This window comes from Cavia porcellus, unplaced genomic scaffold (assembly GCF_034190915.1).
Source record: "Cavia porcellus strain 051 isolate PalLab524CR breed Dunkin Hartley unplaced genomic scaffold, mCavPor4.1 scaffold_1, whole genome shotgun sequence".
Lineage (NCBI taxonomy): Eukaryota > Metazoa > Chordata > Mammalia > Rodentia > Caviidae > Cavia > Cavia porcellus.
The window spans coordinates 234,021,482-234,045,343 of NW_026947484.1; the positions used below are offsets into that span (position 1 = coordinate 234,021,482).

The 23,862-nt window shown below is 51.1% G+C and overlaps 2 protein-coding genes across 22 annotated transcripts; one reads left to right on the plus strand and one right to left on the minus strand.

Annotated features, from left to right (window-relative positions):
- Positions 1 to 145: 145 nt before the first annotated feature.
- Ost4 (oligosaccharyltransferase complex subunit 4, non-catalytic) lies at positions 146 to 21,872 on the plus strand. 9 transcript variants are annotated; one of them, XR_010041203.1, is made up of 8 exons: positions 161 to 321; positions 2,830 to 2,965; positions 3,102 to 3,190; positions 4,709 to 5,032; positions 5,158 to 5,295; positions 5,871 to 6,559; positions 19,407 to 19,690; positions 20,238 to 21,872. XR_010041203.1 is itself a non-coding variant. In XM_003472866.5 (3 exons), the coding sequence occupies exon 2, from the start codon at positions 5,159 to 5,161 to the stop codon at positions 5,270 to 5,272; it is 114 nt and encodes a 37-aa protein (XP_003472914.2). In that variant the 5' UTR covers positions 5,004 to 5,032; position 5,158; the 3' UTR covers positions 5,273 to 5,295; positions 5,871 to 6,102. The 9 variants fall into 9 exon arrangements, 1 of the variants encoding a protein (XP_003472914.2); XR_010041205.1 differs by having other exon boundaries at positions 3,102 to 3,173; XR_010041206.1 differs by having other exon boundaries at positions 3,102 to 3,173; positions 4,714 to 5,032.
- On the minus strand, positions 5,965 to 23,685 carry Agbl5 (AGBL carboxypeptidase 5). Of its 13 annotated transcripts, none has more exons than XM_013155881.3 (16): positions 23,526 to 23,685; positions 22,289 to 22,549; positions 21,920 to 22,091; positions 21,496 to 21,659; positions 20,769 to 20,946; positions 20,350 to 20,528; positions 19,613 to 20,069; positions 18,975 to 19,144; positions 18,508 to 18,643; positions 17,294 to 17,496; positions 16,531 to 16,745; positions 9,083 to 9,241; positions 7,906 to 8,018; positions 7,565 to 7,611; positions 6,958 to 7,091; positions 6,298 to 6,486 (listed from the first exon to the last, which is right to left on the minus strand). In XM_013155881.3, exons 2-15 carry the CDS (start codon positions 22,501 to 22,503, stop codon positions 7,043 to 7,045), a joined length of 2,457 nt encoding a protein of 818 aa, XP_013011335.1. In that variant the 5' UTR covers positions 22,504 to 22,549; positions 23,526 to 23,685; the 3' UTR covers positions 6,298 to 6,486; positions 6,958 to 7,042. The 13 variants fall into 13 exon arrangements, with proteins under 13 accessions (XP_023422088.1, XP_013011333.1, XP_063087071.1 ...); XM_013155880.3 differs by having other exon boundaries at positions 6,958 to 7,166; XM_023566320.2 differs by lacking the exon at positions 7,565 to 7,611 and having other exon boundaries at positions 5,965 to 6,486.
- Positions 23,686 to 23,862: the final 177 nt, after the last annotated feature.

Genomic DNA, 23,862 nt, shown 5'->3' on the forward strand with positions numbered 1-23,862 from the left:
GAGAGAAAAAAAAAAGGAAAAACAGAGAAATGTGGAGTTACCGCCTGGCTTGGGGCCAGTCCCTCAGACAGGCCACATGAAACTCGAGCCAAAGCTGCACAGGAGGCCCTGGGCTGGTGACTGGGTGGGGAATGGGAGCCAGAGCCACAGCTCCTCTGGGCCAGGACAGCGTCCTAAGGGAAGGGACAAAGAGGGAGCCACGAGGAGAGAGCGGAGGGAGCAGGAGGACAGGAGGACTGTGCAGGGGAGAAGGATGAGCAAGGCCCTGAGCCCCTCTGCACCACTGGTCCAGCTGGGAACTCTGCAGCCCGTGCTGGGAAGGTAACTTGTCCAGGGCCACACGGCAAATCAGTGGTAGGGAGGGATGTGACCAAGAGAAGAAAGGCCCTCTTTCTTAAAAGGCCCAAATCCATATAAACACTGAGGCTGTTGTGGTGAAGGCCAGCCCGTTACTACAGTGGGGTGGGGGTGGGGGAATGGTAAATGGAGACCTGGGTGTAGCTGTAAAGGAAGTCACTCCCAGCCCATGGGCTGCCTCCTGTCTGCAGCCTGTCAGAAGCCCCTGGTGGAACATCTCATCTGCGAGCCTGGACCCCAGCACCATGTCTGGACCAGGGTCTGCAGTACTGGTTGCTGGGGAGACAGAAGCTAAGGGAGACAGAAAGGGACCGGGAGAGTGCTGTGTGCCAGGTCCCATGGAGGTGCCCGCTGGGCAGAGGTACACCCAAGACTCAGCTGCTGCCAGTTCAGGCTGTTGGGAAATGGGACCCAGCCCCAAAATAGAATGGCCCCAGTGCAGGACAGACCAACTGCCAAGAGGCCTGGACAAAGGGATGATGTGTGTTCTGGTTAGGGGAACAGAGGAGGCAGCTGGCTGCTGGGGGTAGCCGGAGGAGAGCTGCTGGATGAAACAGAACTTGGACAGTGCCGTCAGTTTTAGTGGGGTGGGAGGGCAGAAATTTCAGGCTCAGGGGAAGTGGTCCGCCTTAGTTTCCTTGTAAACGGCATAGGGATACCGTTACTAATAGTACCATCCACCCTAGATTCGAGAGAGTGATACAGCATTTTACAACCGGTCCAGGAACATGGAAAATGCTCAGTAAACAGTAGCTCTTATCTGTCTCAAACAGGAGCAAGACAGAACCCAGAGAGGTAGAGTGTGAGCAAATGAGAGAGAGATTCAAATGGCTGATTAGGAAGTTCAGTAGCATTGCTTTGAGCAGAGGAGCACATATACACACACAAAGAAGGATGAGAGGGGACAGGTGACAGGGGACACTGGACATGCTGTTGGATGTCCCAAAAAAGGAAGGGAAATTTGACTCCTCACCTGTACGACAGATTGCGGGTTCAGTGACTTCCATCACAGAAAGAGAACTTTCTGGATGCTTTAGTAAGAGGCATAAAGAGATTTATTTAGAAAAGAAAAGTACACACTCCAGAGTGGTGTGCGGGTGTTCAGAGATGAGGCACATTATATCCTAGAAGGGGGAACATTTATGTTTCTCAAGAGGGAGGAGAAGCCTGCGGAATCTGCGAGTCTATAGGAAGTTCCACCCTGCCCACCCCAGGCTCATTTTACTGGTGCAAGGTGTGTACCTGGGTTTTGGTTCTGTTTTTTTAGATGGATGATCTAAGCATTCTTTGAATTTTCTGATGCATTTTCTTTCCCTTAAGGTTTTTCCCTTTGCCCTTTACTTTTTCAGCTAAGCAGTATGGGCTTGCATTATCCTTAAGGAATTTTGGGTCTGATGGGTTTGGAAGAAAAAAATTTAGCCTAGGGCATGCCGGCATGGGTAGCCTTGGGTAGCTGAGGGTGCCCTGGAAGCTGTAATCCTCTTCAGCGTATGGTTTTTTTTAAAGTATGACTTTCCATATCTACTTTCTACCTGTCTTGATTTCTTCTCTCTTACCTCAAGTACCTCTCCTCCATCTAGACTGGCTTTCAGCAAATCCCACGCCACCATGGAAGGTCTGTTTCTAGGCCCCTTCCAAATTCTACAGTGCAAAGTGATATAGATAGACTCTGATGGTGACAATGACCATGAAAAGAAAGGGAAGGTTGTGATTGCTTGGTGACTACTTTGGTAGTCAAAGGAAAGGATACTCCAGGGATGATTCCATGTTTTGAGCCAAAACAGGGCAGATGGAAAGAAGATAAGCTTTGAAAAAAGGTGATCTTGGGGCTGAGGATTTAGCTCAGCGGCATAAGCACCTGCCTTGCAAGCAGGCCTTGCAAGCAGGCAGTCGTGAGTTCAATCCCTGGTACCGATAAAAAGGAAAAAGACAAAAAAAAAAAAAAAAAAAAAAAAGAAATACAGTTGCAATTGGTTGTATTCCATTCAGTCCTATAATTAGGAGTCAAGACCTAAGAGCCGACACAAATGTTTATGAGCTCTGAAATAAAACAGTAGCGATGGTGGCATGGGGTGGTGGACGGTGGTATTAGCAGACAGCCACAAATTTCCAAAGCAATTGGCAACAATTGCTAATACTAAAAAAGGCCAAGTCCATGGAGCACTAGAAAGGATGTATTTTACAACTTCTTCAAGATGGGGGATTTCCAAACTCTTGGCCATACTACAAACTCATTCATTCAGCCATCGCTGACCGAGCATGGACTCATGTGCCCACAGCCAGGGGAGTCAGGAGCACTGGCAACAGGGAATGCTTTACGTCTAACCCCTTCATCAGAGGACTATTAGGAGGAAAAAGGGGAAACCGAGTGAATTGGGCCTTGCATCTGCCAAATCAGGACTTCAAGCTTGTGGGAGTCTTGACTCAAATTCCACTGCTCCCCAAACTCAAACAATTTTGTTTTCCTTTTAGGTACCAAACTTCTGTAGCCAGTCTCCCTGGAGACAAGACCCAGTCCTCCCTTCCTCAGGTCTGTTAATTTCTCACTCCTCAGCAAACTTCTGGCCTCATGTCCTGTCCTTGAAAAGTCACACTAATCACAGATACTGTAAGTACCCCTCCTGAATCCCCCCAGGAGATACTGTGCCTGTCTTCCTTCCCATATACTTTTCCATCCGAGCTTTTTCCAGGCCTTGTGGGTTCTTAGCTGAGTCCTGTTTGGTCCAGATCATTTTTTATTTCAGTTCTTCCAGGCCAAATGATCCATTCAAGGCTGATAAAGACTTGGCTGACCTCAGCACAGGAAGTTCTGAGAGGTGAAGGACATTTTCGGGTACTTCTAAAATAAATCCTTTCCTTCTTGCCTTTGACCCTAGGGCATCCTAGAGTCCACAGTCTGTCATGGAATGTAGAAGCATAGCCAGGTTACCTTCTGGGCCTCTATTTCCTTCTTTATAAAATGATCTTAAAGACATCCTTTAGCTGTGATGTAGGATACTGTGTACCTGGGTCAGCTGGGTTAGGACAGCCTTGGGAATCTCAAGCATTTTCCAAGGATTTCTATTGTGTAATTTGCAATCTAGAAAGGATCAGCCCAGAGGTGCAGCTTCTTTTAAAAAGCAGGTCTAGTTCTGATCAAACAGAAGACCTAAATGTCTGGTTGGACTTGGGTCTGCTTCAGATTTCCAGGAAACATGAAGCATAACGATGTATAATCCTTTAAGACCTAGATCCTTCACTGACTCCAAGCAGAGCTGGGAACAGCAGCTCAGGAAAGGGATGAAAAGGCGAACACGTCTGGGTTTCCCCCGTGTTACGTGGAAGGGTTGTGGGCTTGGGATTCTAAATATGAAACTTCTGGGAAATGGTGGGGGCTCTAGGGAGAGCCAGAGGGAGGGCAGAACTATAAACCAAGCAGGAATTGAGTGTAGGAGTCGCTGTCCTGAAAGGGGGAGGGGAATGATGGGACACAAACTGTGGATGGTTTCTGGCCAGGGAAACTCACTCTGCACACATGAGGCACACTGGTCCCCTGTCCTTGCTCTTGGTGCCCCAGGGCAGCTCCCGGAGTTTTCTTTGGCTTAGAGAAGCAGAGGCCTCCCCCGAGCCCCGGCCCCCCTTTACCGCAAAGCAACTGGCTTCTATTACCCCTGACAGCCCAGCAACAGCCCAGCCCCCGGCCCTGTCTGGCTCCTCGCCGTTCCCTTTTATGGTGAAGCTCAGAGAAAGCAAGGAGTGAGGGGGAGAAGGTTCTAGCTGGGCAGAGGGTTGCAGAGCTCCAGTGCACTACTCCCCTCACCGGAGGCCCGCCGGCCGCCTACCGCAGCCACCCCCTTTTTCTGACCCGAACCCGCGACCTTGCTCGCCTGTCTTGGCCTTCCCTCCCTTCCCCCGTCCCTCATATCCGGGAGGTGGTTATTTCCCGCATGGCCCGGGTCCCATGGTTTGGGTGTTGATTCGGGGAGGGTCTGCCTTCTCTCACTTCCATCTCCAGGAGTGGGGTGGAGGCCAGGATCCCGCGCAAGGGAGGGACTGGTCAGGTCTCAGTCAGGGTCGGCCTGCTTGGTCGGATGGAGTCGAAAAGGCTGAGCCGGCAAGAGGAGCACCGGGAGCCTCAGCCCTGACCCATGCTGCGCCGCCTTTCACTCGGTTCCCACCACCCGAGCCAGGGAGGGGGCCGTGAGAGCAGGACTCAAAGGAAGCACCTGGCCGGGCCGGGCCGGGCCGACCGGGAAGCGAAGGGCGGGCAGCAGCGCGGGGATCGGCGCACGCAGCGGGCTGGGACCCGCGGTCAGTCCGAGTCTCCCGCCCGGCCCCGCTGCCGCGGCTCAGCCAGTCCTTGACTCCGCAGCGCAGCCACCACAGCTTCGCTAAGCGCGCCCCGGGCAGCAACAGCTGCGGCCAGCTGCGGCCAGCTGCACGGCTCCGGGCGGAAGCGCGTCTCCGCGGCACCCACACAGCGAGGGACGCCCTCCCGCGGCGGGCCCGAGAGCCCGCCCCCCGCGCGCGGCGCTGGAGCAGGCGAGATAGCGGGCTAGAGTGGCCGTTCTGAGGCGCCGGCCGGCCGGCCGGAAGTCGCTGATCCGCCCCAGCTGGCGCTGCGAAGTTCCGGCCTAGCGCTCGCTTGTGCGTAGGCCGAGTCGGAGCCGCGGCGGAAGGCAGTGCAGCTGGTCAGGTGAGAGGCACTCGGGCGCCGTCTCAGGGGCCAGCCCCGCGGCGGTGGACCGCGAGGGCGAGGACTGGTCCTGGCCAGGGCAAGGAGCGCGCCGTCCCGAGGTTCAGCCCTTCCCTCCTCTGCAGGATGATCACCGACGTGCAGCTCGCCATATTCGCCAACATGCTGGGCGTGTCGCTCTTCTTGCTTGTCGTTCTCTATCACTACGTGGCCGTCAACAATCCCAAGAAACAGGAATGAAAGTGGCGCGTTCTCTGCCCCAGGTAACGTCTGGGGCTCTAGCGCCCGGCCCCGGGAAGCTCAGAGGCCGCGCCAGGGCCTGAAGGGTCGAGATCTGAAACCAGATAATGTCGGGCCAGGCATGCGATTCCAGAACGGGGTCCTGTGCTTTGCAGTGCAGTGCCCTGCCCTTCTCCGTGTTGGAATGGGGGCGGGGTTCCTAATCCTCAGCCTCATCTTCTCGAGGTTCCCCGAGGCAGATGCTCAAGTTGGGGTACGGTTACAGGGAGGTGCTGGCACTTGTAGGAACAAGGATAGCTACTAAGGTGCCATCCAAGGATGAGGCTCAGAGCGCTTAACTAGCCTCCGCTTTTCCAAGGTTGCTGAGTTTTATTTAGGCAGGTTTATATTATTTTGTATTATTTTTTGAGAGGATGAAAGATACAGGTGTTTATTTTCTTGCTGCGAGGCCCACGGCAGAGGGTGGGAGGTTCCGGGAAACCAGTCTTCAGTGTGGGGTAGAAATGGGAACAGCAGGATGGGAGTTGACTTCTGAAGGACTCCCCAGAGGAATGCCACAGCGTTTTCCTTACCTCAGGTCTCTCCCCCTCTTTTCTAGGGTTCCAGGACATAGTCTGAGGCCAGATGGAGGGTGTGAGGGGCCTTCACACTTCATCCCTTCTGCCCATCACAACATACAAAGCAACTACACCTGGAGTTTTCCAAACAAGTTTTATTTCCTCAAAGTCTTCTTAACCTTATGGAACAAGAAGCTGCCACTGAATAGGGCCCAGTATGGGGGCTGTTTTCTTTTCTACTCCCCAATACAAAAATATATATATATATATATATTTTGTGGTCCCAAACGTTTGTGCTGTGGAGGGAGGGGAGGGGTAGTAAGTCCCTGCTTGGTGCTGTGTCAGTGTGAAGCCCTGCAGTGCTTCACACGGTGTGACTGGCATTCCGAGGAGTTAGGCTGTCACATGGCGTCAGCAGCTGAGAGAGGAGGCCAGCAGAGTTTTCACTGTGTTTCCCCCCTTTGGGCATTAAGGAAAAGGCATTTTCAGACTCGGGGAGAAATGGTGAGTGGAGGAGATTTAGGGATGAAACAAACCTCAGGTTGGCCCAAGGGACCCCCACTGTAACAAATCCGGGGTGGGCAGTCAGATAGAGTACAGGACATAGGAGAAAAGGCAGGGGCAGAGTGGGGCCGTGGGAGGCCGACCTGAGGCAGCCTGCAACAGAGAAGAAAGAGGAATCAGGGCTGTGGAAACACCACCTCTTCTGGTCTGTCGATTGGGCTTCGAGGTGAGAGATGAAAATGGGTATGGCCAGGCAGGGTGGTTAGTGCACAGAGGTCCGATCTGAACAGCTAGCTAGCTCCTAGGCCTGAGGCCCTAACCTGGTTGTTTTCTTATCTTTTCAAGTGAAGACTGAGGCCATGATGGAGTAAAAGTCGGGGACTGATTTCTTTTTTGGTCTTTCTCCTTTTCATCGGTACTGGGGATCGAACTCACGACTTCCTGTTTGCAAGGCAGGCGCTTATGCCGCTGAGCTAAATCCCCAGTCCCCGGGGACTGATTTCTTGATGAAGTACATTTAGTCAAAGGGAATGGGGAAGGAAGAAAATTACGCCGAGTGGCAAAATGGGGATGGACTGATGGAAGAACAGAGGGGTGGGGCAAGGGCTGGACCCTGTCGCTCACCCTGGTGTAGCAGAGCAGGGTTCCGGCTCCAGCTCAGTGCTCTCTCTGGTCCTGGGGATAGGGGATGTGGGGCCTGAAGAGCCTCTTATCTCTGTGCAAGCTGGCGGTGAGCCCCGGCCCAGCCCGGGCCTATCCTGTGTGGACAGGAGTAGGCTAAGCGGCTGGCTTCTTCCCTGAGCTTTGCTGCTTCTGGGGTTTCATTGCAGAGCCTAGTATGGGAGTCAGCAGAGGTACGAGGACCTTGAGTTTCTGGGCATTGTCCTAGCTGAGAGGATAAGGGAGGATAACAGCCAGAGAGTTCTTGGATTCAGTTCACAACTGTGCTTCACGTGTTATGTAACCAGGAGTGGTAAAAGGACCTGCATGTAGCCATCATGGAGCGATCATGCCAAGGTCAGGCTGAGTAGGGCAGCACTGCAGAAAGGAGGTGAAGGCCCAGCAGATCTCCCACAGAGCTTTGTAGGCCTCAGCCCCTGCCACAGCAGCTTAGGCTTCACCCATCCAGTCAGCTTCTGTGTGTACCCAGCTTGAGCTAAATGAGCATAGGGATGTGGACTGAGCTGGACTGGTGGCAAGGCTATTCCTAGAAGCAGCAACCAGATGTTACCTGGGGAATCCGGGACCCCTCCTGGCGGAAACTCTCCTCGGGCAAGTCTGGGCAGAAAGAGAGGAGAGGCTAAGGGCGGGGGCAGGGAAAGCCAAAGCAAGCAGGCTCAGGTGTATCTAGCAGGGAGAGTGGGGTTAGAGGCAGGCAAGACATCCAGCTGATGGGGCCGGGTAGGACTGGGCAGGTGTACACTCGGGCACCAGGGCAGCTCTCTGACACGGCAGGAAGGTGAAGCTGTAAAGCAGGCTGAGCCGCTCTCCTCCCGCTCCCTGGGTGAACAGTGCCTTGCTGGCTTCTGCACAGCCGTTATGCTGGAACTGGGAGAGTCCCAAATCTGTTACCTGCAGTCGAGTCCTGATGCAGGGTATCCGAGCACCAGTTCCTAGCAGACTTTTCCCAATCACCATGACAGACTCCGGCTTGTCCTCCGAAGATAAGAGTGAGCACTTGCTACCTAGAGATCATAGGAAAATGACTAAGGCTGGGGCCATGGAGGAAGTAACTTCACCCTTGGCACTTTGGTTTTGCTTTGTTCTTGGTAGTGCAGGGGATTGAACATGGCTTCGTGCATGTTAAGCCAACACTCTACCACTGATTTACAGCCCCTGCATCTCAGCATTACTGACATTGTGGGTTAGCTAATCCTTGGTTGCAGGAGTTACAGTGCAAACTGTAGGATATTTAGCATTCTAGATGCTGTTGCTTCCCCAGACCCTTCCCCATGGTAACAGCCCACCATGCCTCCAAGATGCTGCCAAATACTCCTGGGAGCAAAGTCGCCCCAGTACACTCCGTTCTGGTCCAGGAGATGGAGAAGCAACTTCTGGCTAAATCAGAACCTGCCCAAACATAAATACGCAAACTTAAAGACCCTGGGCCTCCCCTGCTCATATTTTAAAAGGCTCCACTCTACCCAAGACCCGTACTGAAGCCCCCTGTTGAGAGCAGACAGGGTGTGTCTCTAGGTAAGGCAGAAGTTACTAGCCTGGAGTTTTAGAAATCAGTGCCATCCAGCCTTTTCCACAGCTGGGTCTGAAATTTAAAAGGAAAGTAGGTGGCCAGAGTTTTGTGTGGATGGCAGGATGACATCTGTAGTGCTGACATCTGTAGTGCTCTTTGTCTTTCTCCATTGTTGTCTAACGTTGCCCAGTTCCTGGAGTCAAGACACTTTAGTAGATAGCCCTTGGCAGGTAGAAAGAATTTTCAGGTTCCTCAATTATAAAAGTGAAGATTAAATTAGATAAAGCATGTAAAGGTGTGCCTGGAAGACTGTTTTTAATTTACAGAGACATTCAGTTCAGCCTTCTGTACAAAGCCACAAGGCGATACCACAAGAATAAGGGAGTGCCAAGTCTGGAGTGGCCTATATTCCATGAAGTCAAAAAGGAAGTCTCAGGTGAAGAGGCAGCATAGCCCAAGAGACTTCTTCAGGCCTAGTTGGGAGCCCGATGTAAGCTCTGGGTGATAGGGAAGGGAAGGGGTTGGCCAGTCCAGATTTCAGGGGCAGTGGGTACAGACCTGATACGCTGAGTGAGCTGGACAGCAGGCAGGAGCCCAGACTCTGGGATGAGGCTGGGCCAGAACTAGGAGGGGCTGCTGAGCTTGGGGCCAGGCTGCTTGTAGTAGAGCTATGGGTCAGTGGCTGCTGCCGCCGTCTCCTGTCTTGGCCTCGGGGCTCTGAGTAGAAGGGGCACAAGCAGGAAAAAGGTCAAGCAGGAGAGGCCATTCTGTAGCTGTCACTGACCTGCTGACTGCTAAACCTGCAGCCGCCTGTTCCCAAGGTTGTCACTGGACCTGAAGTAACCAGGATGAGCTGACACCTAGGATGCATTCCAGCTACCCAGCTCTCAGCTAGCCTTCACTGTACCAGTCCACTCACTGAGCAAGAAGTTACTCAGCAGGGCTTCTCAACTGTTTTACAGAGTTCTCGTCTGTCTGACGGTTCTGCCTCTTAAATGTCACTGCTCCCCGCCATTCTGTCCTTGGTCCTTTTGCTCTGCTTACTTTTAAACTCAAATCTCTCTCTAGTCCTTTCGTCCTGAAATCCAGCCTGGTCTGTCCACTGGACATTTCTACCTGGAAGTCCCCCATGACCAAATCAAACTCATTCTCTCCCTCTTTCATTCCTCCTTAACAAAAACCTACCTGCTAGAAACCACATCATCTTGAGTTGAATCCTGTCTTCAGTTCTGCCTCTGCATTCACCAGTGTTCACACACCATCTTTAATTCTGACTTTAAAACACGTTTCCCTACTTGTCTCCCTGGCTTTACTCTCTTCCCTCTAAACCATCCTTCCTTCTTGCAGGCAGCACAAGTTTTTCTGAAACAGGAACCTGGTAAAAAGATTACTGTGGTGTCACATGCCTGTAATCTCAGTAGAGGCTGAGGCAGGAGGATTGCTGCGAGTCAAACAGGTGAGGATGTTCAGTAACATTCACTGACCTGTTGACTGTAGCCTGGGCTACACAGTGAGTTCAAGTCCAGGCTGAGCTACATAGTGAAACCCTGTCTCAAAAAGACCCCCCATCCAAAAAGAAAAAAAAAATGACTGTGGCTTAGGCACAGGAGAATACTGAAGGTGTGGACGTGGGGTGCTAGGGGTCGAAGCCAGGGCCCTCACACTGAGCTACGTCCCAGTCCCAGGTCTCTCTCTTTTTTTTTTTTTTTTCGTTTCATAAGTATTTATTCATTTTGGCAAAAATCTTTTGAAAGTACATAATTATTTGATATTTATAAATTATGATAGTAAGAAATTATCAGGAAGTCATCTTAGAAGATTCACCACAGGTATTTCGGAAATGTTTCACTAAAATAAGATTTCTACTTGATATGTCCTTTTACAATTCAGTTGGCATTGAAATTTTTTTTTTCCAGGTCTCTTTTTAAAATTTTTATTTTGAGAGGCTGGGGATTTAGCTCAGCGGCACTTACCTGGCAAGAGCAAGGTTGTGAGTTTGGTTTGTACAAAGAAGAAAATTTTTTTCTTTAAATTTTGAAAGCAACAACATCACAAGCACCTGCCTGGCAAGCTGAGGGTCCTGAGTTTGAGTTCTGATACCAAAAAGATTTTATTTTGAGATAGTCTTGTTACATTGCTGGTGAGTTATCCCGGCTGGCCTGGAACTTGGGATCCTCCTGCTCAGCTGTCAGGGTGCTGGGCTGTAGCATGTGACACCACACTTGGCTTTTTCTTCTGAGACAGTGCCCCCCCAGCTGCCCAGAGGGACCTTGGAGCTGTGCTCTGCCTCAGCCTCCCACAGGGCTGGGCCTCACAGCTGTGCCATCCCCTGCCCAGTCTGGAGGCCTTTTGAAGGCTGCAGCTTCAGGTAGCCTCCGTAGGAGGCTGATTTGATCCCTGACACCTTCTGCTTCAGCCCCTACTGCTACAAGCTGTGAGATTCCTTTGGTGTTTTTGTTTCTCTTTCCACTGAAACCCTGGCCATCTTCCATGATCCATCTCACGTCACCTCTGTATAAACCAAAAACCGAAAGAAAAAAAGGTCATCTCTGTGAGGCTCCCTGAAGAGTACAGGCAGAATTAGATCGGTTCTCCCACTGCCTGCCTTTGTCCACATGGCTGGCGCCGCCTGCAGAGGAGTCCTCTCCTGGAGTGGAAGCACATGCCTTTACACTCCTCAGGGCGGCCCTCCTGGCCCGTCCTTGTAACTGGCCTCACTAGCACAGGTTCTAAAAGTGGGGTCCCAGTTGGACACATGGGGATGGATGGGTAAGAAGCTTGCAGACTCACCAGGTCCCTCCTCATCCCTCTCCACCACAAGAAATGGGAAGAGGAAAAAATAAGAAAATGAGTGAAAGCCTGCAAGACATTTGTAGGTTCTAGTAACAAGCTGGATGTCACTCCACAAGATGGGAAAAAAGCAAGTAAAGGATGTAAAAGGGTATAAAAGTGAAAAATGAGATCATGGAAAGAAACTGCTTATAACCCAGGGATCCTGCTTCTAGAGTTTCAGGATAGGTCACAAAGTCTGATATAGAAGAGAAGCTCGATTCGGAAAATGGAGGACGTCCCTGACTTATGAATGTTACAGTTTTGAAATTTCACAGATACGAATGGACCTTGCATTGTAAACGTTTCGTACATGACAAATTGCAGTAGCAGCTCGTGGCTACTGGACATTGTCACAACTGTGTGCTGCTGTGTGCCTGCTGTGTAGTACTCAGAGCCTGGGATGTCCAGAAGCAAGAGGAAGTGTAGTGACGTGGGGGACTTCGGGGAAGCACAAAGTATATTGTGTCACAGGTGTGTGACATCTTGTTGGACTTAATGAATCTGACTGACAAACACTGTCCCTGTTCCTACGTTGGAGACTGTGTAAGGCATTTAAAGATAGCACTAATCAAGCATCACTTAAAAGACTGCCTGAAGACCTGGCCAAGCTTCCCCATAACTTGTCAATGAGAAGGCACAACCCAGTTTATCATGTCTGGACTTCCGACCCAGTATAATCCAGGCTTCACAGTCCCTGTTGAGACAAAAAGGAAAAGGAGCCCCAACTCTGTTTCTTGGTTCCAATAGAGACAGCCTGTGGCCTGCTTTCCTTCTAGAGAATAAGATGGAATTCTATGGTGATCAGCTATGAGTTCCACACTGGGCTGCCAGAAGAGTCCTGGCGGCAAGGTCTGAGAGCCCAGCCAGGCTGACCTGGCCTTGCATGTGTTAGAACAGGTGTTCCAGGCCTGCAGGCGACTGAGTGAGTGCTTTCTTAAATGGAGCCCCTTGGGCGCCTCCTACTCTGTTTCTGACAGAGCTGCTGCTTTCCCTCACTGGCACCCTGGCAGCCCCTCCTTAGGCTCTGCTGCCACCTGCTTGTGTATCTTGAAGGCTTTTGATTTCTCCTTCTGTATATTAGCAGTAATTTCCTCCTGTCTTCTCTCAGCCACAGCAGCTACCGGATGGTACTTTCTGTGCTTCTGACATAGTGCTGGGAGCTATGCAGGATGTTTTGCAGCTAGGGCGAGCTAGGTAGAGACGATCCCAGGATTAATGCCAGGGAGGCTGGGAGTCAAGGGTTACTTGGAACTTTTCAGGCTTCTGTGTGGAATTTCAGTTTACACCAAGTTGGCTGCTCCTTGGCCTCACTTCAGGACAAAACTTGTTAGGCTAGTTTACTGAATTTCTGCCCGAAGCTGCTGGTGAGGCTCCCTAGATCTTGCCTGAAATTCCTTGGATAGCCCAAGGTCATGGTTGTTCTAGCCAGTAAAAGAGAATCAATTAAACCTTTACATGTGATATAATCTGTATACTATTAGTGGAAACTGTAGATTCACAAATCAAAAAATCTTGTCAACTCATAATCCCCATTCTTTTAAAGAGATGAAGCACATTTTATTACGGAGCAATGGCAAAGTGTCATGATTTTACACCAACCCCTTGTCCCTCAACCCCAATTTTGGGTTTTGAAAGTACAGCTAGGTAACAGTTACAATTTCTGAGATATGGGCGTGTGTGTATCATGTTCTTTCTAGCTTGGATAACAAAATATATCTAGATATATGGAACCAGGAAACGTCACAGAGAAACAGCATGGGCCAGATAATACTGAACAAAACATTTTCCCGAGGGTTGTGTGAAGATGCCGAGTTCAAACACCAGTCTCTATCACAGCCCCTATCCCAAACGCCTGGCATCTTACAGGATGAAGCTGAGAAAGTCAGTGCCAGCCAATGCCCAGGGGCGCACAGAAGTCTAGACTCCTCGAGCCTCACTTTTCAACTCCTTGCAGTGCCCCTGTTGAGGGTTATTTGTAACTCTCAACTCGATCCCTTGACTTTAGAGACACAGTTTACTAGTTCTTACAAATATTTGTCCAAGTCCCTGGAGTGTTGGTATTCCAGCCAACTTTTTTTTTTCCTGCCTCTGAGCTCACCGACCTAGGAAAACCCGGTCTGCCCTGTTATTGGTACCAGGAATCAGTCGCCGGACCTTGCACTTGTCAAGCAGGCACCGTGCCCCACTGAGTTACATTCCCAGCCCTCGCCCTTGGTTCCTGTGTGTGGATGCCTTGGGGCTCCTCCACCCCAGTTCTTTCTGCCTGCAAGGTCTCTCCAGTGAGACAGCCTAAGAAGCTCCCAAGTGATAACACTTTTTATTCCAATAGTGTCCTAATGTCACTGTAAATTTTCTCCTTAGCTTGCAGCCTTGAAGGCCTCTAGTTCCTTTCTCTTCCATCTGAATCCTGTCATTTCTATTTCTCATACTTTGATTTTAGTCCTGGTTAGGCTGTGGTCAGTGCGTGTGTAGACTACAAGACTCCCACCTCCCCTTTCTTTGCAGTATGTATGATTTAACAGTAATCTCTTTGTTCCTGATACTTTTAAAAGTACACAGTTGTAGGCTGGGGATTTAGCTCAGTGGTACAAGTGCCTGCCTGGCAAGCATGGGGTCATGAGTTTGATCCCCGGTACCAAAAAAAAAAAAAAAAAAAAAGTACACAGTTGCTACCATGTGACATAGTTATCTCATAATCTTGTGTTTTAAGATACCTCAACCTGTCAGCTCTCTTCATCCAGTTTCCTAGATGAAGTGCTACATACACATGCTTTAAGCCTCTCTACCCAGGAACTCTGTTCTTGATCCTGGCTGCCATTTCTCACTCTGGAATGTTTTTTTTTTTCCCCCACATTGGGGACAGAACTCACGACCTTGCACATGCTATGCAGACGCTTGTGCCACTGAGCTAAATCCCTGGCCCTCTGGAATGTTTTTGTAAAGCATACACTACTTGCATACAAAACTTGTTTCTCTACTGACCATTTTGTTGATTAATGATTGTGTTGATCTACGTAGCCCCCAAGTGTCCTGGACTGTTTATAATGTGTGTCTTTAATGACCTGTTTTCTCTGTTAAGTTTCAAGTTAGTCAACCAGGAAATCAGTACTGAAGCAGTACATTTTCTGTTAGTTATTTGGTGAAGTAACAAATAGAATGCATCCCTCCACCTCAAGGAGCTCAGCATAGCACCTGCCTCAGGAGGGGTACAGAGAGAATGTCCAAATACTGATTAAAAAGTGCATAGGCTCCTCCAATGAAGACCTAGAAAAGGCTCTTTACTATTTACTTTGTGGTCAGGGATGCTGAGGAAAGAACTGCCAGGAACTGTGAGTTATGAGCTAGGAGAAACTGACCAAAAGAAAAGGAAGGAAGGGGCTGGGGATTTAGCTCAGCAGCATAAGCGCCTGCCTTGCAAGCAGGCAGTCGTGAGTTCGATCCCTGGTACCGATAAAAACGAAAAAGACAAAAAAAAAAAAAAAAAAAGAAAAGGAAGGAAGAAAATTAAAATAGAACAACTGAATCCAGATTTAACAGGAAAATGTAGGGACAATGGAGCATGAAAAGTCGTACATTGGAATAACTGGCACTTAACAGCTGTGCAACTTGGACAAGACACTTTTAAAGAGTCTTAGGTTTCTTGATTAGAAAATGGGCTGGGTGTGGTGGTGCACACCTGTAATCCCAGCACTTGGGAAGCAGAAGCAGGAGGATCACTGAGTTCGAGACCAGCCTGGGCCACATATTGAGTTCAAGGCCGGCCTAAACTACACAGTGTCTCAAAAACAGAACAGAACAGAACAGAACAGCAATACCACCCATCCCACAGGTCCTTGTGAGAAATGAAATTATTTATGTGCTATTGTTCACTATTAAATGCTGCTTACACATCAGGTATTATTATTACTTTAATAACTGCCTTTTAAACACAATGCACAAAAGTGTCTTTTCCCAACAAAGACAGACTCTAGAGAACGGGGTTTGGAATACAAACAGCATCAAGTTGAGTATCAGTAATAGGACATCTTAACAGAAAAGCTGGTAAGCACAGTTGCTCTCTGCAGATTCTCCAGAACAGTCAGAACTGTGGCCACTAACCCAGTGCATGCCACTAATGTTCCACAAGTAGAGTACCGGCTGAGTATCAGAAATGCAAGTATTGACCGGAGACCAGAACTCAGCTCCTGCTTACAGGCAGCGATCTTTAGTAAGAATGCTCGGGGAAGGGACCGCAGCACTGCTCTGTGGTGTAGCAGGTTTCCAGAAGTGCTGCGGCAGGCAGCCTCCTCTTCTACAGCTTACTCTCAGCTATTTTCTCTCTAAACACTCATCCATACATATTTTTAAACCAGAATCTCTTTATCAGGCAAAATCAAGGAACAGGTGATGGACAGTGTTTTTTCTTTTTTTGAGACAGGCTCTCACTATATAGTTAAGACTGGCCTTGACTGTGTTGCCCACACTGGCCTGGACTCGAGGTGATGCTGCTGCCTCATCCTCCCTTATTGTGCTGGGATTACAGCTGTGCGTCACCACACTCAGCAAAGATCTTCCTTTGTTTTTTTGGTCTTGTACCAGGATCAAACTCATGACCTTGCATTTGCCAGGCAGGCACTGTGCCACTGAGCTATATCCCTAGCCCAAGATGATGGACAGTTAACTGGTGCCCACAGCTGGAAAAGGCTAGGTTGTTGGTTTGTGAGCTTTAGAATTCTTTTTTTTTCCCTGGGAAAAGCTGGAATCCTGATAGCAGTTTCTGAATAAACTTTGGAGCCAGGAGCAATTTTATCCCACAAAGGCCATGGGCAGGTTTCCTCATTCTGCAGGCTGAGATCTGGGTTCTGAGCACATTTGCTTCTACTGCCCCAGAAGACACACTGACAGAATCCTTGCCGTGGGAGCTCCGTATCTGTTTGGCACTGCTTCGGCTAGCGCTCACGCCTCGGAAACCTGCCTAGCTCTTGGCATGTGCTGAAAGCCCAGATCCCAGGACTCCCACTCACACCCCCTCAGTACCCCTGGGAGTCACGCTGCAGGGAACACCGAGGTTGCAGATTCTGCTACACGCTAGTTTTATTGATCCACCCCTTGGACCTGGGCCTCCAGCTCTCACTTCCCCCAGCAATGCCCCAAACAACCGAACACCTGCTGCAAGGGCTCCCAGACTGGCTTACCTCTGACAGGGGCCAGCACCCGATGGCTGACTTTTTGAGTGCTAGTGCCCAGGCCTGGCAGCCCTGCAGGCCGACTGCCATGACAAGGGAAGCTGGGGGAATTCTTCATCTGTGGAGAATTTTGTTGGCTGCTGTTGCTGCCACCAGTACTTGTGCCAGTGCTAAAACTTCGTGCCCGGCTCAAGGTGTTTTCAGAGCAAGAAATGGGAAATCCACTGCAAAGAAGCAGATGTCAGTTAACCATGCCCCAGGAAGGCTGTATCCCAAGGCTTTTTTCAGGGTCTGATGCTCGGGAAATTTTCAGCTCTGGGGTAAATAGGCCTGGGGACCTACTCTCAGGAAGAAGGGAGGGACTCATGTCCATGATTGAGGTATCTGTCCTGGAGCACAGCACCAGCATGCCGAGAAGCACGCAGCCTCCTTTCCCAGTGAGTTTCCCCTCACAGCTTGGCCACCGGCCCTGACTCCTTTCAGTCAGGCACAGAGACCTGCTGAGACCTGCCCACCCCTAGACTGCAGTACGGTTAGATTGTGTGCAGGGCTCGGAAGCAAGGGCCCTGGTCTGATTCTCAATTTCAGTCTGCGTGAAAGGGAAGGGAATCCTATTCTCAAAAATGGAATTAATCTTACTAATTTTAATTTACCCAGAAAATATCTACCATATGGCACTTTTAAGAGGGAGAAACACAAATCCTGGGAACCCCGTGCTGCAGGGCCCTGCCCACCCCTCCGCCCTCTTTCCCTTTCGTGCTGCTGGTCTTACTTGTTACTTTTGGGTGGAGTCCGAGGGCCTCTCTTCTTGTTGGCACCCACGTTCATGGTGCTGCTTAGGCCGCGACTGCTGCGCACATGTTTTAGCATCCAGGCCCTCAGGTTAGTGAGGCTACTGTGCTCCGACAGCACAATTCGGGGCCATGGGTTACATTCTGCCATGTCCAGAGCGGCGATGGCCATAGCGCGGCCCACCTGTAGGCGAGTCCACTTTGGCTCAGCATGTTGCCCCTGTACCCTAGGACGCCATGCTGGGTGGGGTACATAATGCAGTAGAAGAGGCCAGACACTGTGATCAATGGGTGCCCTAACATTTGTGCTCACGATTATCTTTGACATTTACAGCCATTCACTAAGCCACTGCCCATTTCAGGATCTTCGTCCATTATAAGCAAGAGCCAGACTGCTTTCTGGCTGGCACCATGAGGGAGTTCTCTAAACAGAAGGAATTTGAATCTCTTTACTACAACTCTTTCTACTCTTAGGTATCCTAGAATAACTACTCAAGACCACAATAAGGGAGTTGGTGGTTTTGAGCCCAGGAGTGAATAACCCAAAGAGGATGAGAGAGACTAGCAGAGAATCCAACTCAGGTGTGCGGGGCCAGGGTCCTTAACCTCCAGGCCAAAGACAGGTCTGTCTGTTTAGAAACAGGACATCACAGGTGGGTGCACAAACAAAGTTTCATCTATTTACAGCTGGATCCCATCTCTCACATCACAGCCTGTGCTTCACCTCCTGTCACGTCAGCACTGGCATTAGATTTTCAGGGGAGTGTGCACCTTACTATGAACTGCACATATGAGGGATCTAGGTTGCAGGTTCCTTCTGAGACTCTAAAACCTGATCGAAGTGGAGTTGAGGCAGTGATGTTAGCACTAGGAGGAGCTGCCAGCACAGGTTAACATCAGCAGAGGGCTGACTGCATGATGATCAATGTCATACCCTGGAGTCATCCTGAAACTATTCTCACCATACCTGCAGCCCATAAAAACACTTCCATGCAACCAGCTCATTGCCAAAAAGGCTGAGGACGGCCCTGTGGCTTAAGATCACACACAGCCTGTTTGTCCTTTCAATACCGCTCAGTCAGAGTAATCACAGCGGTGAGCATCTCACAGAGGACCTTAGAGTTGGGCAGCAGGAGTGAAGCCCTTTCCAGACTCTGAAGCCCCCCTGCCGCCCCCTTATTCCACTGGTCCATACCTGCTCAAACAGCTCCACAGTGTATCTGGAGGGGAAGGCCGGAGGGGGAGGGGGGCTGGCTCGCCCATTGTCATGGCAGGCAGCAGGGATGCTGTTTACTGAGCGTCCAGTGTTGTAGTTGCATTCAAGTGTGTAGCTGAGACACAGAAACCTTTATCAGTGTCCGGCCTGAATGGTATCAGGACACAAGCATGGGAGACAGCTCAGACGCTTTGAGAAGGAAACCACTTGAAGAACAGTGAACCCAAACAGAAAACGCTATAATCCCCAGCAATGACTAGCAGCTGACTTTGGCACTACACTGTGTACCCAGGAGGTCCCAGCAAAGTAGTCTAAAACTAAAGACAATCTTGTTTTGAGGCTCCTTTGGGAAGACTTGGGCAGTCCCGGCCCCTCAAACACCCTGGACTGAGTACTGTTTTCTTTAGGGAAGCATTTCCTCAACCTTATCCCAGTTTCCACCCAACCTGTGGATTATCCCTGAGGCTTTGTAGATTGCAACACGGCCGCTTCCCTCTTTGGACTGGCCATCTCTACGGTCTCGGGCATACATGTTCTTCTCTGAGAAATTGCAGCCCTGGAAGTCAAAGTGGGCTGAATTCAAGGAGATGAGTTTTGGATATAGCATGTTTTCCACCTGTTTGGGGGAGGAAAAAGGCAGCTCAGAAGGAGAAGCAGAAAGAAGGGACAAGGAGCAAGGAAACAGGGCAAACATGGGGCCATGTGACAGTTCTACAGCAGACACCATCACAACAAACCACAGTGACCAGTGTTTCCGAATTCTCACTGTTGGGCGTCATTGCCAGGCATTAGGAAGGTTTAATTGTACCTTTTTAAAAATTCTTAGCTTCTTCCCTTCAGTAATGCAAAATTTCTTCTCCTGCTTCCTCAAACTCCAGGAACCATTGCAATGCTGGTAGACTGACCCTCATTCAAAGTCGAGATCTAACTGCCGAGACGCGAGGCCCAGGGCCACCTCTTCTTGGCAGGCCACCTCTGCACAAGCCTTCTTGCTAAAATGCTGCCTTCCCTCCCTGCGTGGCCTGACCCTTGCCTCCTAACCTCAACACTTCCCACACGCACACGGCATCTTCAGGACTCGTACCTGGGTGTTCTCATCGTTAAAGCTGTTCCCATACATGAAGCAGCCCCTTTTGGACGCATGTCCGTGCAGGTCCACATAGTAAGCAACGCCACTCTCTTTCGGGGGGATGGTGTCAGGGGCTGGCTCCTCAAGCTCAGGAGACTGCTGTGGCATAAGCCACACACTGCTGGCCTTCTGTTCTGCCGGCTCTGTCTGGGTCCAGGTCTCAGGGTTGTCTCCATTAGATGGCTGCCCAAGGGGGGCTTCATTATAGAGACTGTTGGCTTTCTCGAGATCAGAAAGCGGGGCATCAGCAGGGAGACAGGGACTGGGCTGGTGCTCAGGGGTACTCGGGGGGTTCAGGCGGGAGTGCACATGGTGGTAGAGAAGCACCGCTTTAGCCCCGTAGATGGCTGGGTGCAGCACAGCATCAGGCTGCAGGTACTGACGATTCAGATTCACGCCACGTGAGTCCGTGCTATAGGGAAACAGATGGAAAAGGGTCTAGAGGCCTGGGCCAGCCAGAGATGCTAGACGGCAGGGGCATTAGGACACTGACTTGTCAATACAAGGGCGAAGTTGTGCTCAGAAAAAACTGAGAACAGCATCTCTCCTTACTGACTTGCTGTCACCCCTACCTCCACAGAATGGTGAAAAGCACAAGAGGATTGGGAATAGAGAAGAAGCTAGAAAGTTTCACTGAGAAGCAGGGCACAGGAGGCCGGACACAATCCAGACAGGCTGGGGCAGCAACTTACCGGTAATGACCCCGAACCACACCGTCAGGGTTCAACATGGGAATCAGCTTAAAGACAAAGAGGCGACGTAGGGTTTGGGCTCGAGGGTCATCAGGCCGAAGGATGAAGTCCAGAAAGCCATTGAAGACAAAACTAGATGGAGTCTCCCCAGGGTGTACTCTACTGCTTAAGAAGAATATCTGAGATAAAAAGGACAGACATGAGGTCAGGTGTGCTAGAGTTCTGCTCTGACATACACATGGCAGCACGAAGGCACGAAGAACCACTGGACTTCAGCTGGCTGAGTATGTATGCAAGCGGAGTCCCTGCCTCGGGATGCAGGCTCAGCTCTTCAGGCCAACTCATAGCAGCCTTAAGCTCTTCACAATGGCAAAATTAGAGAAAGGACACAGTGCTGTCTTTAGGGTATCCCCACTCACCCTTTTGCCTGTGAAACGGAATGGTCGAGGGGTACTGGTATCAGGAAATAGCTGCTCTAGACGGGGCTCTCTGTCTTCCCGAAGCCCATGGCAAGAGGTGATTGTTAGCAGGTCTACACGGAGTCCGTCCAGGGAATAGCAGAGGAGTTCTCTGTGGTAATAGATGGTGTCCAGGGGACTGCAGGGATAAAAATCATTAAGCCAAGAGAAGTCCTTCACATTCTAGCAAGAAGTAGGCCTTGTCACTAGCCCAGGAACTGTGAAGTCTGGTCCTTCACCCTAATCTCTGGCACCCCACAATCCCTCCTACTATGTATGAAGCTAAGGATTTGGACGCGTGTGCATTGCCAGAATGCAGAGTGTAGGATGGGGTGCACTTTTGTTTTCCCCATTTGTGGTCCCAGTGGGATAATTTTGCGTACACAGAAGCGTTGCTCTCAGTGGGGTAAGACCCAGAAATGCTGGTGAAATTCTGGGTACCAACCAGACTAGGGTTGGAAGAGACGTGAAGGAGGCGAAGTGAGAGAAGTGTGAAGTGGGGGTGGTGGTATGCTGAGATCAGGGTCACACAGAAAAGGGGTTTCCAAACGTGTCCAAAGCCCCACGGGATTCTACACAGAGCAGAGACTGACCAAGTTCTGTTCAGAGCTCTGAGAGCAGACTCCAGCAGTAGCAGAAGCACCTACTTATCCCAGATGGGGCGCGGCAGTGAGAGTGGGGCTGGCACCTGCTCTGAGTAGGGCAGTTCTCTGGAAAGCGCTGGTCTAGCTGCTTTAGCAAGTCCTGGCAGTCGCTGTAGGAGAAGGGGTAGCAGAAGGCGAAGAAGGTGGTAGCCCCTCGGCCCTCCACGAAACGGTGAACAAAGGACAACACGAACTGTGTCTCTGTCATCTGAGAAGCAGAGGAAGGAGGGGCGACATGTGCTCCGCGAACCGTGCTTCTGTCGGGGCTCCGGGAACACACTTCACCGCGTTCTTGGCTTTGCCAGCTCCCCCCGCTCCATCCCTTCCACCTGACAGCCAGCTCGCAGGCTTCCTAAGAGAGCTCATCCTGGGTCCTGCTGCTTATCACTGTCTATCAAATACAAACTTCCTGTTTACCTTCCTTTACTAGCACCCGAGCCCTTTGTTTGTTCCTCACGGAGAACTTACCTCAAAAGTGGGCCGGTCTCGAACACGTTCCCAGCGGGGCCGGCTGGGCAGTGTGCGCACAAAGGGGGCCATGCCCTGGGAATACAGCTTGCTCTGCTTGTTCATGTTCATAATATTGATTTTGATGAGTTTCCCTGGAATTCCTCCCCGGACACTGAAGTAAAACCATGATCTGACGGCCAGAGGAGGAGACACAGATGTTTCATGTGGGGGCTGGAGGGAGCCAAGCTGGCAAAGGGTTAAGGAGAAGAGGGGAGAGGGCTTGGGAGAGGGAAGGACTGCCTTGGTATGAGCAGGTAAGTCAGTGGACACACTGATCTGGGCACTGCCCCTTCCCCCTTCGCCCATCCTCCATTTCTTTCCTCATACCTGTTGCCGTTCTCAAATTCCGTCTCGGCACAGTCTGGCCGGGTCCACACATTGAATTCGTAGTCAGGGGGCGAAGAGACACCACCAGTGGGGGCTGATGCCCCAGCTCCAACTCCTTCCCCATCCCCAGACGTGGATTCCACCTTCTCCACATGGGCTAGGTTCCCTGAATCAAAGCGAGAACTGAACAGCAGTCCCCCACAGCGCAGCTCCATAATGGGACCGGGAAAGCATCCTCCTGCACCAGGCTGGCCCTGAGAGCTGGGGAAAAATGGGGTTGTGTAGGGAGAAGGGGAGAGAAAAATGAAACAAGACTTCTAGGTATGAGTGAGAGGCAGTCTTAGGGAATGCCCTGTAAACCAGAATTCTCCTTAGAAAACACAGAAAAGGCCTTCCAGCAAGGCCAAGAGAAAGCATCATTCCACACTGCACACGGAGGGTTACCACTGACCTGAAAGGACCCCGTTTCACTACAGAGCAGCTGTTCCCAAATCAAATACCCACAGGCTTAACAGTGCTAAGAAACACTGGCCCGAAGGCTTTTTGCAGCCCAAAGAGTAGGGCCTAGAGGTCAACTTCCCAAACCTAGCAAGGGTAACCACAGCACAAGGCCACATTTAGAAATGGACCCTTCTAGATTCGTGTCCTACGTTGGCTGGCTATCACTCTCCAGCGTAGAGCAGAGAACTGTTCTGATGTTTGAATGGGTAGCTTCCCTTATTCCTTTGTGCTCAGAAGCACTGGCAGAACTCTGATATTGCTCTCTTGAGCCAAGAGCTAGTTCCTTTCTTTTTGGGGGTCGGGGAGCCGCGCCAATCCGATGGAAACTGGAAGAAAGCTACAAAAGCATGGCCTTTGCTCATCCGTACCTGCAGCTCCACACGAATTAGGGAGTGGGTCTATTTCCATTCCCCAAAAGCTACCTTGGTGCTTGTGGGTAGTGCGTGTCCTAAACACCCCTAAAAAAGCTGGACGGTCGAGTCTTTGGAGTAAGGGAGTGGCTACTCGCCTCCCACCGGTGGGGGACCCTCACATCTCAGGCTTGCCCTAGGGAGGGCAGGCTTTGGAGGTACGGGAGGGGTAGACAGACACAGTGAAGGGGGTGGGGAGGCCCGGTCTAAGGTCCGAGGGGCGGCCAGGGGGGGCTGGGGCGCGGGCATCGAGAAGGGCTCGGGTGAAGGGGGCTGCAGAAAGGGGGCGGGGCCGGCGGGGCCGCGGTCCACGCAAAGCCCCTCACCTCTCTCTGGACTGGCGCTCCCGCTCCCTCTCCCGCTAGCGAGGCGACACCTCGGGCCCCGGCACCCGAGTCCTCCACCCTGGACCCAAACAAAACCCTAGCACCGCGGTGCCGGGACCCCGCTCTGCCAGGAAACAAGAAGTCTCTCGCCTATTGGCCACGGTCGCAGCTGGCTACCCGCCCAGTAAAGCGCGCTGCCATTGGTCAGCGCCTTCGCGCACGTTAGTGCTACCTGAGCGGCGGCCGTTGGGGTCTCGCCGGCAGCCTCGCCAGGGCTGCGCGCTCCCGCCGCGCCCTCCCCCGGGCGGGTAACCGCCTCCTCCCGCAGGCGGGAGAG